A 14,308-nucleotide genomic window follows, 5' to 3' on the forward strand; every position below is an offset into this window, starting at 1 on the left:
GCTGGCTCAAGAGGGTGGCCCTTTTGAATGGCATTCAAACTAGCCAGCCAGGGAAAGCATGGCAGTAATGCAGTGCCAGGAAAGCTACCTTCTTCTGGGAGATGCTGCCCTGGCCGCTTTGAAAGCGGTCCAAAGTGGGGTCCCAGTGTCTAGCATGTAGTGCTCCTTTCACCTTCAAGTAAATGAATATAAAGTACATTAATTTCAATAGCAAATCTTCTTTAACCTTGAACTTCCATGTTCTCCCTTTAAAATCTCATTAGGAGGACCCCTCCAAATTCACCACCACCACCTCCAAACACCGCAACAAACACACACACACACACACATACACACACATACACATACACACACACACACACACACACACACACACACACACACACACTTCTAAGCTTAAAAGATTATTCCTGAAGAGGAATGAACTTGCTCATTATGGAATGTGTATTGCTTTCAAAAAGAGATTTCCCAAAGATTGTCTTCGTTATCTTTTCTTTTTTTAATGTTAACTTTGGAAGTCCCTGAGGTTATCTTTTTTCTCTCTGTTTTATGTTCCTCTTTGGGAAGGCTTTTAGGAAAGGATTTATGCATTCAAAATGTGTGCGGGGTTGAGCGAGAGTGAGCAAGCAAAAATCTGGACCAATATGTGGGGGTTTACGGCACTTAGGGTTTTAAAGGTTGTCTTGTGTATTCCCATTCCACCTACCCTATGAGTTGATAGCATTTGCTTTCATGTGGTATATTTCCCAAACTGCTTTCAGACTTAAAAGTGAACATTCATTGTGTTTGAGCAAAGGTCCAGTGAAACCATGGTCACCTATCTTAATTGTTCTAGATTTTCTGTATAAACAATCTTTGAGTGATAAATAACATTTAATATCTTCGCCAAGTTATCATGCTCATTTTAAGAATTTATTTACATTGTTTCTGAATGTTTTATAATCATATTTTTGAGGTTCTTGCCATCACCATGGCAAAAATACCAATGTTTTATAATACATACGTTTTGGCAACTGTGATTTCTTTTTAAAGTCAGTCAACATAATTCTTCCAGATTTTTAGCCTAAAATTCCTATGCAGAGGGTTTTCCCCATTATTAAAAACAAACAAAAACCCAAAATGTAGGAGCAAACTTAGCTTTGATTGCAATAGCTCTTAATTTGGGTCACATATGTAAAAATGAAGTACCACTTTTGATGGCTACATTTTACTTATTCTAATTTGATTTTTGTTCCCTAATATTTTATCAGGTTCAGAGAGAGCTTGCAGCTGTTATTGCTTTGAAGGCAAAGAAGTCTGGTGAGTAGTCTTTCCTGGGGCTTGAGAATCAAAATAGCACAGGATGTTATACACGGTTCTTTACATTTTCACTGCCTTGTTTTCATTTATTTCATATTTCAAGGGAAAAATGAAATTTAAATGTTTCTAGTTAATTGCAACCATGAAAAAGTCTTAAGGATACAATAAAAGAAAGCAAACACATTGCATTACCTATATAACAACAGAGGAAAATAAATAACATAAAGGTGGTCTTATTTTTAAGGATATGTTTTTTATCTCAAAATAGTTTCTTCTAAAAATAATTGAATTGCGTAATGATATTTAAAAGCAAGCATTTTACATGCACTGATTGCATGGATCTGATTCCTAATATCTGTCGGAGATAGACAATCTATGGACGTGATCTGTGGAAAGGAAAAGGGAGCTTTCAAGCACATTTTGAAGGAGAGGCTGAAATTCAATATGAAATAGAGACTCACTGAGGTAGAAAAACACTCGCTTAGAGAGGAGAAGTGTCAGAAGAAGGCATCCTTTGCTGTTCAGAGGGAGGAGATCAGTACTGAATGGAATGACAAACACAGGGAGATGGTTCTTGGATAAGGTCAAACTAGAATAAGACTTTTCAGGCGGAAAGACTATGACAGAATCAAAGAGATGAGAAAATTTGAACAAATAAATGGAATGCAAGTGTCTTAGGAACACAGGCCATACATTTTACATCTTTTTTTTTTTTCCCAGTTAGAAACTCTAAGAATTTGCTTTTCTCTCAGTTGCTTTTTGAATCACACACACCTTAGCATGTATTATCTGATTATACTACGTATATCTTTGTTGATTTGGCTGCTGCAGAGGACGCAGAGACTGGATGCTATAGAGAGGAGGATGCACAGAACAGCAGTCTTCACCCACAGGGTATTGAACAGAGAGGGTAGCGGGAATAGGGCTCCTCAGTGAACAGCATTAGATTGTGGATATTTGCATAGGTGGAGGCCATGATGGAGAAAAGACATCAATATAAAGGTTGTAAGAGGGAGGGCTTACTTAGAAATAAATTGTGCTAGAGTTGATCTTGGTTCCTGTAATCCTCAGGAGACAAAACTTACAGCCTGTACGAATTGGGATGTCAGTGGCTTGGAGGATAGGATTTTTTTTTTTTTAAGTTTCAGAAAAAGTTGGGGAAATAATGAAAAACTTATAGTGTGACATTGCTGGAGAAAAACAAGACCTATAAGAGTAAATACAGATAGGAAGGCTGGAGAAGGGGGTTGCTAATTTCACAGAGTAGGGTGGGAAGGCCTCTGACAGGGGACTTTTGAGCAGAGACCTGAAGTCGGTGAGGTAGTGAGCCCCGTGGATATCCAGACAAGGGCATTTGGGCAGAGGTTGGTATGTGTTTGAGGAACAGCAAGGAGGTGAGAGTGGCTGCAGCCTGGTGAACAAGGTGAAAGAGGTAGGCTTTGGATATCAGGCTAAGAAGTTTGAACTTTCTGGAAGTAAAGGGAAATGAAGCAGAGTAAGTAAGCAAGACCCATACACATTAGATTGTGCAAAGCCTAAGATTGGTATGAAGTCAACTTTACTATGCCTTGATGTGGCCGTATGCAGTTAGTATGATGTTTTCCTTACTTGTTTGATCTGTGAAGCTTAGAATGCGAACACGGCTTTGACAACTTCTCAGAGACAGTGAAATGGTCTTGCACACGTCCACTAATGATGGGACATAAATGTATAGTTTCTCAGAAAAGCAATTTTTCAGTATGTTCCCTTATTGTGTCATCCAATAACTCCACGGCTAGAGTTCCAGGTATAGGGCATAACCAGAAATGTATGTGAAGATTCAGGTAGAAGGAATCTATTGCATTGGTTCTTTTTAACAATAAGATATTAGAAACAATCCTTAAATTCCCATAGTAGAGAAATGGTAAAATTGATAAATCAGTGTAGTAGAATGTTGAACAGCTTTTAAAATGATATTTTGAAGGGTTAATGTAATAAAATGTTCAATGGGAAAAAAAGTATACAATGAGCATGTATTGCTTCTCTTTTTTCATAACAAAAATAGCTTTAATCATTTTTTCTTATTTTATAGTATAACATGCTCATTGAAAAACTTTGGTAATGCATGAACATGTGAAGACATTGAAAAATCACTCATCATCTCACCAACAGAGATGACCACTATTACTCTTTTCTTGTATCTATTTCCAGACATTTCTCTATTAATATATAGATACTATTATATAGCAATGTGCAGATTCTATAAAAGTGGGATCATCTTATATGTGCTCTCTTATTTTGAGATAATAGTATATTCATATGCAGTTAAGAACTAATGTAGATATCCCCAGTTCCCGTCACCTGGTTTCTCTAATGGTAGCATCTTGTAAAACTAGACAGTATCACAACCAACTGACACCCATACAGACTGTTTCCATCACCGCAAGGCTCCCTCATGTCGATCTTTTAGAGCTACACCAATTTTCCTCCTACCCCATTCCCTCCTTAACCCCTACAATTACTAATCTGTTCTCTATTTCCATAATTTTGTCATTTCAAAACTTTTACATAAATGCAGTCATACAGTATGGAATCTATAGGGAGCGGCTATTTCACTGCCGTAATTCTCTGGAGAGTCATTCTGGAGGTTGCTGTGTACATCAATGAATAGTTCATTACTTTTTGTTGCTGAATAGTAGTTCATCATATGAATGTACCCCAGTACATCTAATCATTCACTGTGAGAGGAAATCTGGTTGTTTCCGGTTTGGGACTATGAATAAAACTACATGCACAAACATTCACGTACGAGTTTTTGTGTGAATGTAAGTCTTCATTGATGCCCAGGAGTACAATTGCTGGGTTTTTTGGAAGTTGTGTGTTTAGTTTTTTTTAAGAAACTGCCAAACTGTTTTCCAGAATGTGTGTGCCATCTTACGTTCTCAGTAGCAATGCAGAAGTGATCCAGGTTCTCTGCATGTTTGTCGGCGTTTGGTATTTTCACTATTTTTTATTTTAGCCATTCTAATGGGCAGGTAGTGATGTCTCATTGTAGTTTGTATTTGCATTTCCCTAATGACTAATGATATTGAAAATCTTTTCATGTGCTTATTCACCATCTGAATGTTGTCTTTGGTGAAATGTCTGTTCATGTCTTTTGCCCTTTTGTACTTGGATTGTTTTTTTACTGTTGATTATTGAGAGTTCTTTATATAGTCTAGATACCAGTCCTTCGTCAGATATGTGGTTGGCAAATATTTTCTCCCAGTTTGTAACTTTGTCATTTCGTTTTCTTACCAAATTTTATGTTTTCCTTATGCCAGTTACCCAAGAGCGTTTATTGGATATGATGCTAACTTCATCATATATGAAGTTTATATATATGCTTGGATTTATTTCTAGTTTTTGTGTTCCTTTGATCTATTTATTCCCTGTGCCAGTACTATCTTGTTTCAATTACTAAAGCTTTATAAATAAGACTTTTTGGAGGGATGGGGGTAAGGCAAGTCTCTTAATTAGTTTTCTTGTTTTCTTTAGAGTTTTATTTTATCATATTCCATGAAAGCCCTATAGAGATTTTTTAAATATATATCGAATTTATAGATCACTAGATAAATTTGACACTTTGGAGATAAGTGTTTTCCATCCACGAACCTAGGATATCATTCCATTTTTTCAAATCTTCAATACTGTTTTTAAAATTTCTCCATAAAAATCTTGCACATTTTTTGTTTGATGTATTTTTAGATACGCTGTGGTTTTGGTTACTACTATGAAGAAATTATTTTTTTCTGTTCTCTTTCTTCTTTTATATAGTTGTCCTCATCTCTTCCCGTGACGGTTTCTCAAGTCTTTGTCTTTCATGACATTTTTTTTAATAGACTTTACTTTTTAGAGAAGTTTTATGCTCACAGGAACATTAATCAGAAAGTATTCGGAGTTCTCATATATCCTCTCATCCCACACATGCCCAGCCTCCCTCAGAATGGTACATTTGTTATAATCAATAAACACTGACATCATTATTGCCCAAAGTCCACAATTTATATTAGGGTTCACTGTTGGTGGTGTACATTCTATGGGTCTGGACAAATGTACAATGACACGTATCCCCCATTACAGTATCATACAGAATAGTTTCAGTGCCTGAAAACCCCCTGTGCTCTACCTATTCATTCCTCCTTCCCTCCAACCCCTGGCAACCACTTATCTTTTTATTACTGTCTCCATAGTTTTGCTTTTCTAGAATGTCATACGATTGGAGTCATACAGTTTGTAGCCTTTTGAGACTGGCTTCTTTCACTTAGTAATATCTATTTAAGGTTCCTCCATGACTTTTCATGGCTCAATAGCTTGTCTTTTTAGCACTGAATAATGTTCCATTGTCTGCGTGTTCCACAGTTTATAGATTCACCTACTGAAGGACATCTTGGTTGCTTCTGAGTTTTGGCAGTTATGAATAAAACCTATATGAATATCACTGTGCAGGGTTTTGTATGGATGTAAGTTTTCAACTCTTTTAGGTTAATACCAAGGAGTATGATTGCTGGATGGTATGGTAAAAGAAGCCACCAAACTGTGTCCAAAGGGGCTGTACCATTTTGTATTCCCACCAACAAGGAATGAGAGTTCCTGTTGCTCCATATCTTTGTCAGCATTTGGTGTTGTCATATTCTAGATTTTGGCCATTCTTATAGGTGTGTAGGTATCTCATTGTTGTTTTAATTTGCATTTCCCTGGTGAAATATGATGTGGAGTATTCTTTCCATTTATTTATTTGACATCTGTGTATTTTCTTTGGTGAAGGCTCTGTTAAGGTCTCTGCTCCATTTTTTTGGTCTGTTTTGTTTTGTTTATGTCGGTGGTTTTATTGTTGAGTTTTAAGAGTTCTTTACATATTGTGGATAACAATCCTTTTTTAGATATGCCTTTTACGAATGTTTTCTCCCAGTCTGTGATTTGTCTTGTCATGTACTTCACATTGTTGAAGAGCAGAAGTTTTTAATTTTAATGAAGTTGAACTTATCTTTTTTTCATGGAATTACACCTTTGGAGTTGTATAGAAAAAAAGCCATGCCATTCCCAAGGTCATCTAGCTTTTCTCCTATGTTATATTCTAGGAGTTTTGTAATTTTGCATTTTACATACAGAGTTAATTTTTGTGAAAGCTGTAAGGTCTGTGTCTAGGTTTGTCTGTCTTTCTGGCTATTTATTTTATTTTACTTTTATTTGCATGTGGATGTCCTGTTGGTCTAGCATCATTTGTTGAGAAGACTATCTTTCTTCCATTGTATTGCCATTGCTTCTTTGTCAAGGATCTGTTGACTATATTTGTATGGGTCTTTTGTAGGCTCTCTGTTGCATTGATCTATGCGTCTATTCTTTCACCAATGCCACACTGTCTTGATTACTGTAACTATATTAAGTGTTGGCATTGGGTTGTGTCAGTCCTCCAACTTTGTTGTTCTCCTTAACATTGTTTTGGCTATTCTAGATTTTTTTCCCTCACCATATGAACTTTAGAATCAGTTTGTTGATAGTCACAGCTATTATCTTTTCTATTTGTTTATTTCTTGCTGTATGAGAACTCTTGATTTAGTGTCTAGCAAAAAAGTTGAACTCAAATGAATTCCAATAGCTTGTTTTAAAATGATCTTGGACTTTCTGTTTGGGAAAACACATGTGTATGTGTCATACACATACTATTTTGTCTCTATCTAACCAATCCAAACCACGCCTTCTTTTCTCGTATGATTGTATTAATCATGGCTCTGCAATACAAGGTTGACTGATATCATTGATATTAATAGTTGGCACTGTTATTTTGTCCCTGTCTTAACTAAATATAGTATTTTCTGAGTAGAAAAGTAATATGAGCAAACAAGATTGTTTTAGAGAAAAATGAAGACATTTGTCTCCAACACCCCAAGCAAATTTATGAAGCAATCTAGGGACAAAAATAACCAACAAGTTGTACATTATGATATTCAAAAAATGCATATATGGAAGTAGTAGAGATACCTACCTGTTTCACCCTGTACTCTCATTGCTTGAGTTGGCATTGAGATAGATGAAAAATAACAATGGCAAGGTACAGAGATGCTAAGTCGTAGGTATTGCATTCATTCATTCCTTTATCAGATTCTAATCTGGCAGCCACTGTATGCCAGGTACAGTGTAAAGCGTGAGGATACAATGATGAGCAAGGACAAATATGGCCCCTGCTGTTTTTAAATCACAACATGTTTTTAAATAAAAAATATGAGTAGTCAATGGTTGTCTGAAAAAGGAAAACTTATTACTGGTACTATACAGTTAGGAGATAATAAAACACAAAACTTTTAATCACCACCTTAATTAAAGCAGCAGAGTGGCACTTTGTGTGTGTCCTTGTTGTTGTTTTTAAACCCATTTTTTGAGGGGTTTTTTTTTTAAGAAGAAAAAGAAGCTGGTATAAATTAAAAAAAGTATTAAAATAATAGCTGGCACATCTGTGTCTTGACAGAAGGAATTGATTACCCTAATATCTTATCTCTTGCAGTAAAACTGTTAATTAGGGTTCAGGTGGTCATATCAGATTTATGTCTTACTGTGAAGGGTTATTAAAACAAGAACTAGTATAAAGAAAAAGTTTTTTTGTTGTTGTTTTTTTTTGGTTTCAGCTGACCATACAAACAGAAATGAAAGTAACAGCCAATCGATAAATTATATAAATGATTCAAGGCTCTAGCTTAGTAAAAAATCCATTTTATTGTAATCTTCTAAGAGGCCATTAGATTGTGCCTTTAAACAGTTTTCTCCTCTAACTGCTAACCTTGAATGTGAATAGCTTTTTATTTAAGGCATCACAAGATTTTTAGAAATCAGCCCAGATATCCTTGCACATCTTTCTTTTTGTTGGGTTGCTTATTCTAGCGCTAATTAGAATCTTGGGAGGTATGTTTCTTCCCCTTTCTAGGGAATCCACAGCCAAAGCACTTTTAAGCTCTCATTATCTTTAGATCATATGAACCTTGAGCCACGATGGCTTCTATAAATGGAAAGCCAGAAATCTCATATTGGTAAATCTCTTTGTCAGTTTTCATATGTCACTGTCTCTGCCTAGCCCATGGCTGGTTAAGTGTTTTAAAACTAAGTATCTAGGATATTAATGTTTGGAAAAGAAAGAATGGGTTCTAGGCTCTGTTTTTGTCATTAAATGTCTCTCTGGCCTCAGCAAAGTGATTCTAGTTTGTATCATAAGGGAAATTGGTGGAGAATCTGGTAACCTTCCTTCCAGCTCTAACATTTAATTATAGCAATGACTACTTTCATTCATTACCTTCATTATCCTTAATGGAGTCACAATCCTGGGAATATTTTATTTGGGACTCTTTTAGGTGCAAGTGATAGAAAAATAAACTGAAACCTGGAAAGGGAATTTATTGGCTCAGAGACCCTATGGAGTAAAGCAATCTCAGCAGAAAGAGAGCAGCTCTTTCCTGGCAGACCCAGCAGAAGTCTTGGTGGAGACCTCGTTGGAAGGATGTAATGCCCACCTCTGGCACAGTAGAAACGTGGTGGGGGCATCATGTCAGCCCCACACAAGACACATGGACCAGACTAGAACAGGCAGGCATTGGCTCCTCAAAGAAAACCAGCAGAAAGGGAATGGCTGCTGGGCCATGAGCACCATGTATTCACCACCAGAGGAGTTTGTATTGACTCAATCTGAAAATTTAGAGAGGACGTGTTATGCTTGATATCACTCAGGTGGGAAAGTCTGCAGACAGAATGCAAACCCAGGTTTTCCAACTACACTGTACCCCCTCCCTTGTTAGTGATTTTCTGGACTATGAGAGTTACAGATACGATTTGTGAACATACTCCCGTTTTCCACTTTTGTTTCTGAAAATGGAAAAAAACAGAGTGAAAACTGAGAAACTTTTCAAATAGTGGACAGCAGCATTTTTTTCCCTCTAAGATAAATTAACCAGGGATTCAGTTTAAAGTGTTATTTGTGTACCAAGATGTTTCATTATTTCTTTGAGATATTAAAATCTATAACAAACAATGGTATAAAATGGTCTGCCTGTTATGTTTCGTATTGGCTTTTTATAAATGTTATTTTTTAATAGGCTAGAAAGGACAAGAGGGAAGTCAGTGCTTCGCGTTAGAGGTAAATTGTTTCTCCTAGCATCAGAGATGCTCTTGTTTGTGTTATCTTTGAACCCTATGTTCAAGTTTAAATACGCATTTGAATGGTTGTGGGATTTCAACAACCTGGTTACTACTGTTCTCCATGCATCAAACTCTGTAACACCTTCATTCAAGTAGGCAACCCCTGGGTGTGGTAATCATGGTGGACCCACCAGGCAAGTGAGGGTCTTTTGTCACCCTGTACTCTGTTTAAATTCCCAGCTTTTAAGGTCTACTGTTAGTAACAAGTACTGATCACTAATAACACTTCTTAGGAAATTTTAATCCCTCTCCTTAAGTGTATGTATGTAAGATTGGGGGAAGTCAAATGTTGACAAGCAGTTCTGTCTGAGGTTAGAGGTCTGACACAATTGAAAAGACATCTTCTCCTTCAGGGCAGGAGCATTTCAAAGAAAAGATACTCATGTCACTTTGTCATGAGAAGTGAAATAGATTGATTATTTTTAACGAGAATAAGGCTTTTTCTTTTGCACATTTAGAAGAAAAAAATAACCATTAAACTTATGGAATTGCTCTGACTTTTATGGTCCTGTAAATGTTTAGTTTTTATTTTTAGTTGACAGATTCTTCTTTTAATGTACCACCATGTTTCACTTGACCCTTATCCTTTTGTAAACACATTGCTCATATATAGAGGAATGTATAATATGATGGGATTTTAGTAGATGTTAATAATAAAATTAAAGGCCAGCAAAGATGGACTCAAATGCTAGTGCAATTATTGCTATCTCAAATTCCTTCTACCTTTTGGTTTTCTGTAATAATTCTTATGGAAATAATTTAATTGCTCTTAAAACTGAAAGCTATAGGTACCTTCTCTTGAATGCTTCCCCCCCCCCCCCCCGTCTAATCTCTGAGTGTTCTTGTGATGAATGTTTGAGCTAAAAAAGACTAGTTTATAATGGCAGAAGTCTGTTAGCTATATTTTACGTAATTAAGATATTGTGCTTAATTTTTTAGTGATATTTTCAACCACTTAAATTTTCCCAAGTCTTTCACAGCCTGTTTCCCAAAGATGTGTCGCTGGTTCTCTCACAACTGCTATTTCCACATAGTTTGTTTTTCATCCTTTTCTTCTCTTTGCCACCTCCTGGATGTCTTGAGAGCCAGCGGCCATCACTCCCTTTTATGGTCTACACAGACTTACACTGACTGTCTTTTTACCCCACTGAATGTGGTTATTTAGCATTTGCTAACCAAGAGGAAAGAAGTAGCATGTGTTTCGGCCTAAAATAATCAACCACATTCTCGGTCTTCCCTGATTGATTGATGACCTAGGATGTTTTCCCCAGAAGAGAGAGCTTTGTCTAACACCATGCCGATTGTTGAAATTTGTAAAGTCTCTCTCCTCTGCTGCTATAATAACTCCTTGTTCTGACATTTCCAGAGACTGTTCTTCTGTCTCTGCTTGCTAACAGATTTGGTACATTCACATCCCTTCTCCACTAGTGTCTGTTCTTACTGAACAGCAGTCAGTTAGTTCAGTGGTTGACAGGTTGCATCTCCCTTTTTTTTTTTAATAGCACAAAACTTTTAATAAGAGTCTTGAAACTGTAAGTCTCAGTGCAGTGTAAAGGCAGAGGATATTTGAAAAGGTAAAATTCTTGTAAGCAAGAAAAGAATACCATTGGTAAAACCCAGGAACAATTGAAAATGCATGCATCAGATGCTTTGTAAATTTTTCCTAACTCTCCCACTGGGATACAAAGAAAATTGCCTTTAAAAAAAAACACGTCCCGCGACACTGTCTTTTGTAATTAGAGCTATTAAGTCGAAATGATAAACAACCATTCGATGACATACTATAAAATAAAATAGCCTTTTGCCCTGATTTCTCCTGAAGAGCAAGAGATCTGGGAGTAGCAAGTATAGATAGTTGGACTCATTTAACCCTGAGGATTGTTTGGAATTAAAAAAATTACAAAGCTAGACAAGATGATTTCCTTTTTCATCCTTCAATGTGGTCCTGTCCATCAGGATAGTAAATGAAACTGATTTGTCAAGTTGGTGAATAATCATAACCACAACAGAGGGTACTTGAGAATGCAAGATTTTTGAGGCCTTTGTTTTCAAAAATTCGCTGCAGGGCGCTTCTGTGATGGTATGTAATGCTTATAAGGCTCTATAGACAAAGGTCATTATTGCTGTTGATGAGATCTTGTTCCTGTTTTAGAAAAGCAGATACTGGGAAAGAGACCCCAGCGCTGAAGTTCCCTGTCCCCAGGAAGGTGAGGGCTCACGGACCAGGCCCTTTTCTGGTCCTGTGCGATCCAGGGCAATGATTTACATCATTCAGATTCCTACCTGTTATTGCCTGTGTTTCATTAATGTTGCCAAGCCGAGAGAAACAGTTTCCTGAGGTTTGGAGCAGAGCAGTGGGTGTGAGATGGGAGAGAGGAATTAAAGGGAGGATTGAGTTTTCTACTTGAGGGCTGAAAAAACAGCTTCTAGCATTGCAGCTCCTGGGAACATATTTTCTGTGAGGAAACTAAATGAGTATAATGAGTGTACCCTGTGCATAAATTCAATATTCGTTTTACACCCAAGGTCAAATGAAAGTTAATGACCATTTGCACACCAGAGATCTGAAACCCACATTTTACTTTTTTCTCATAATGACAGGAAAGGAGAGCAATTTATATTTAAATTGATTTAAATTTCAAAGCATAAACATAGAGGTCTCCCTGGTACCCCTTTTTCCTCAGTGAAACTTCCTGGCAGGGCTTGACTTTCATAACAAATTAAGTCCCATCCCATTCCAGCTCCCCAGTGTAGACAGTTTTTGTTTTCTGTGGAACTACCCCGTTCCCACCCTGCTGGGTTAGTGACACGAAATCAGAAGCTAGCAATGCAATCAGGGCCACTTTCTTAATGATTTAGGTTTTGCATTTGTTGAGCTAATTAGCTGATTGAGGCAACTAATGGGTGTCTTTAATACACTGTTGGCAGGGCAGCGTTTCCCCAAAGGCTGCCAACTTCTTTGTTCTTGGGCTTCTGGGGAGTGGGAGCTGCTTCCCGGATCAACCTATGATATATAACCCCCCAGCGTCCAGACGTCGGCCTGAGAGGCTAATATGCTAATTACTAAGTGCCCCAAACGGATGAGCATCCGCTTAAAACTCTGTATCTGACTAATTCTGTGTGTTTGAACACAGGTTTACGTTTGAGGGTTGCATGGGTGAAGGCGGGAGGACGATGGAGCTATAATCCACTCTCAGAATTTATAATTCTATGATTGCTTCTCTGTACATCCCTGAGGTACAAAATAAAAGCAATCTGCAGATATTTAAAAATATTAAATAGAATATTTAAGGAAATAGTAAAAGAAGAAGATGATTAGATAACTAAATGGAAAGCTAGATTAATGGCTAACATCATCTCTTTTATGAACTAAAATACTCCTTAAGAACAAGAATCCTTACCATACACTGTTTTTATAAAGTTATAACATTCTGCAGTCTTGTAAACACAGTCTCCTACCAAAATCCAGCAGGCAGTCCTAGGCATGTAGTCAGGAAATTTGACTCCCACACTGGCCTGTGTTCACTCCGGTAATTCAATGGCTTCCCTCAGCTTGTTTCCGTTTTTTATAAAAGGAAGTCAGGCTTAGTTGGTCCCATGCTAGGCCTGCGGGTACTAAGGCCTAAGTACTAAGTACCAGGCAGCTTTACTTTTCTTAATCATACATTGCTGTTTATTCAATAATTATATAGGAATAACTGCTGATGATTTCATTTGCTTTCCAAACTTTTTTTTCGTCTCAATGACTTTTTCCTCAGTGAAAATCTACAGAAAGCCCCCTTCTGTCCCTGTCCCCCTGAGGACATTTTCTGCTGTCACTTGTATTGACAAGAAAGAGCTATCAAGGGAAATCTTTGTCTCGGCCATATGACCCAGCTATTGTCCATCATTCGTCACATTAAAAGTCTAATTGTATAAACAGCCATGAAAATGGAACTGTTCTCGGTAAAACTGAAAATGACATGAACACAATGTGTGTGAATATAAGTAAATAATGCTGCGTAGTACGCAATGAGAAGCATGCAATTTGATTCAGCTGACTTTCGCCAGCGTAAGTGATGCTATTATGGGAAAAGTGAAATGTACTTCATGTATTATTCCTTCCACTGATCTAACACATAAATGCTTCCCATCTGAGAATTTCTAAATCAGACATTTTCCTTGTAAGTTGCCAAACTGTGGTTGTAGCTATTTGCATTTTTCACATAGGTTATAAAAACACTTCATTTTCATACTGTGTACACTGAGTGTGATCTGTTTTTGGAATGAGATTGGTGATAGAAATTTTGACCCTGGAGCCAATGAAGGCTTGTATTGTACAACTTCCACTTCAACAGTATTTTTTGACATTAAGTGTTTTTGTTTGGAGAGTAGGACACGGAGATGGAGAGATATTTTAAAAAAAGTAATCGTAGGTTTCTTTCTCAAAAGGTACATCAGAATTCCTCCTTGCCCAAATAAAATTTTGTTTCTCTCTTTTTTTTTTTTAAGATTTTATTGGGGAAGGGGAACAGGACTTTATTGGGGAACAGTGTGTACTTCTACAACTTCTTTCCAAGTCAAGTTGTTGTCCTTTCAGTCTTAGTTGTGGAGGGCGCAGCTCAGCTCCAGGTCCAGTTGCCCTTGCTAGTTGCAGGGGGCGCTGCCCACTATCCCTTGTGGGACTCGAGGATTTGAACCGGCAACCTTCGGAGTTAGGAGCACGGAGCTCCAACTGCCTGAGCCACCGGGACGGCCCCAAAATTTTGTTTTTCCAAAGCAGTGGTCTTTAGATTGAATTTTCATAGCAGTTACCTGAAGAACTTGTTAA

General features: G+C 37.2%; 1 protein-coding gene across 5 annotated transcripts in view; it reads left to right on the forward strand.

The window, feature by feature from the left end:
- RAPGEF5 (Rap guanine nucleotide exchange factor 5) overlaps positions 1-14,308 on the forward strand; it is a 418,760-nt gene that overhangs the window by 286,341 nt on the left and 118,111 nt on the right. For all 5 annotated transcript variants that reach the window (XM_074340846.2, XM_074340847.2, XM_074340845.2 and 2 more), the window contains one exon: positions 1,251-1,299. In XM_074340846.2, coding sequence (XP_074196947.2) covers positions 1,251-1,299 — 49 coding nt within the window. The remainder of the gene's footprint in view (positions 1-1,250; positions 1,300-14,308) is intronic.

The sequence above is a fragment of the Rhinolophus sinicus genome, chromosome 4, assembly GCF_057876585.1.
Source record: "Rhinolophus sinicus isolate RSI-liver-muscle chromosome 4, RSI-T2T, whole genome shotgun sequence".
Lineage (NCBI taxonomy): Eukaryota > Metazoa > Chordata > Mammalia > Chiroptera > Rhinolophidae > Rhinolophus > Rhinolophus sinicus.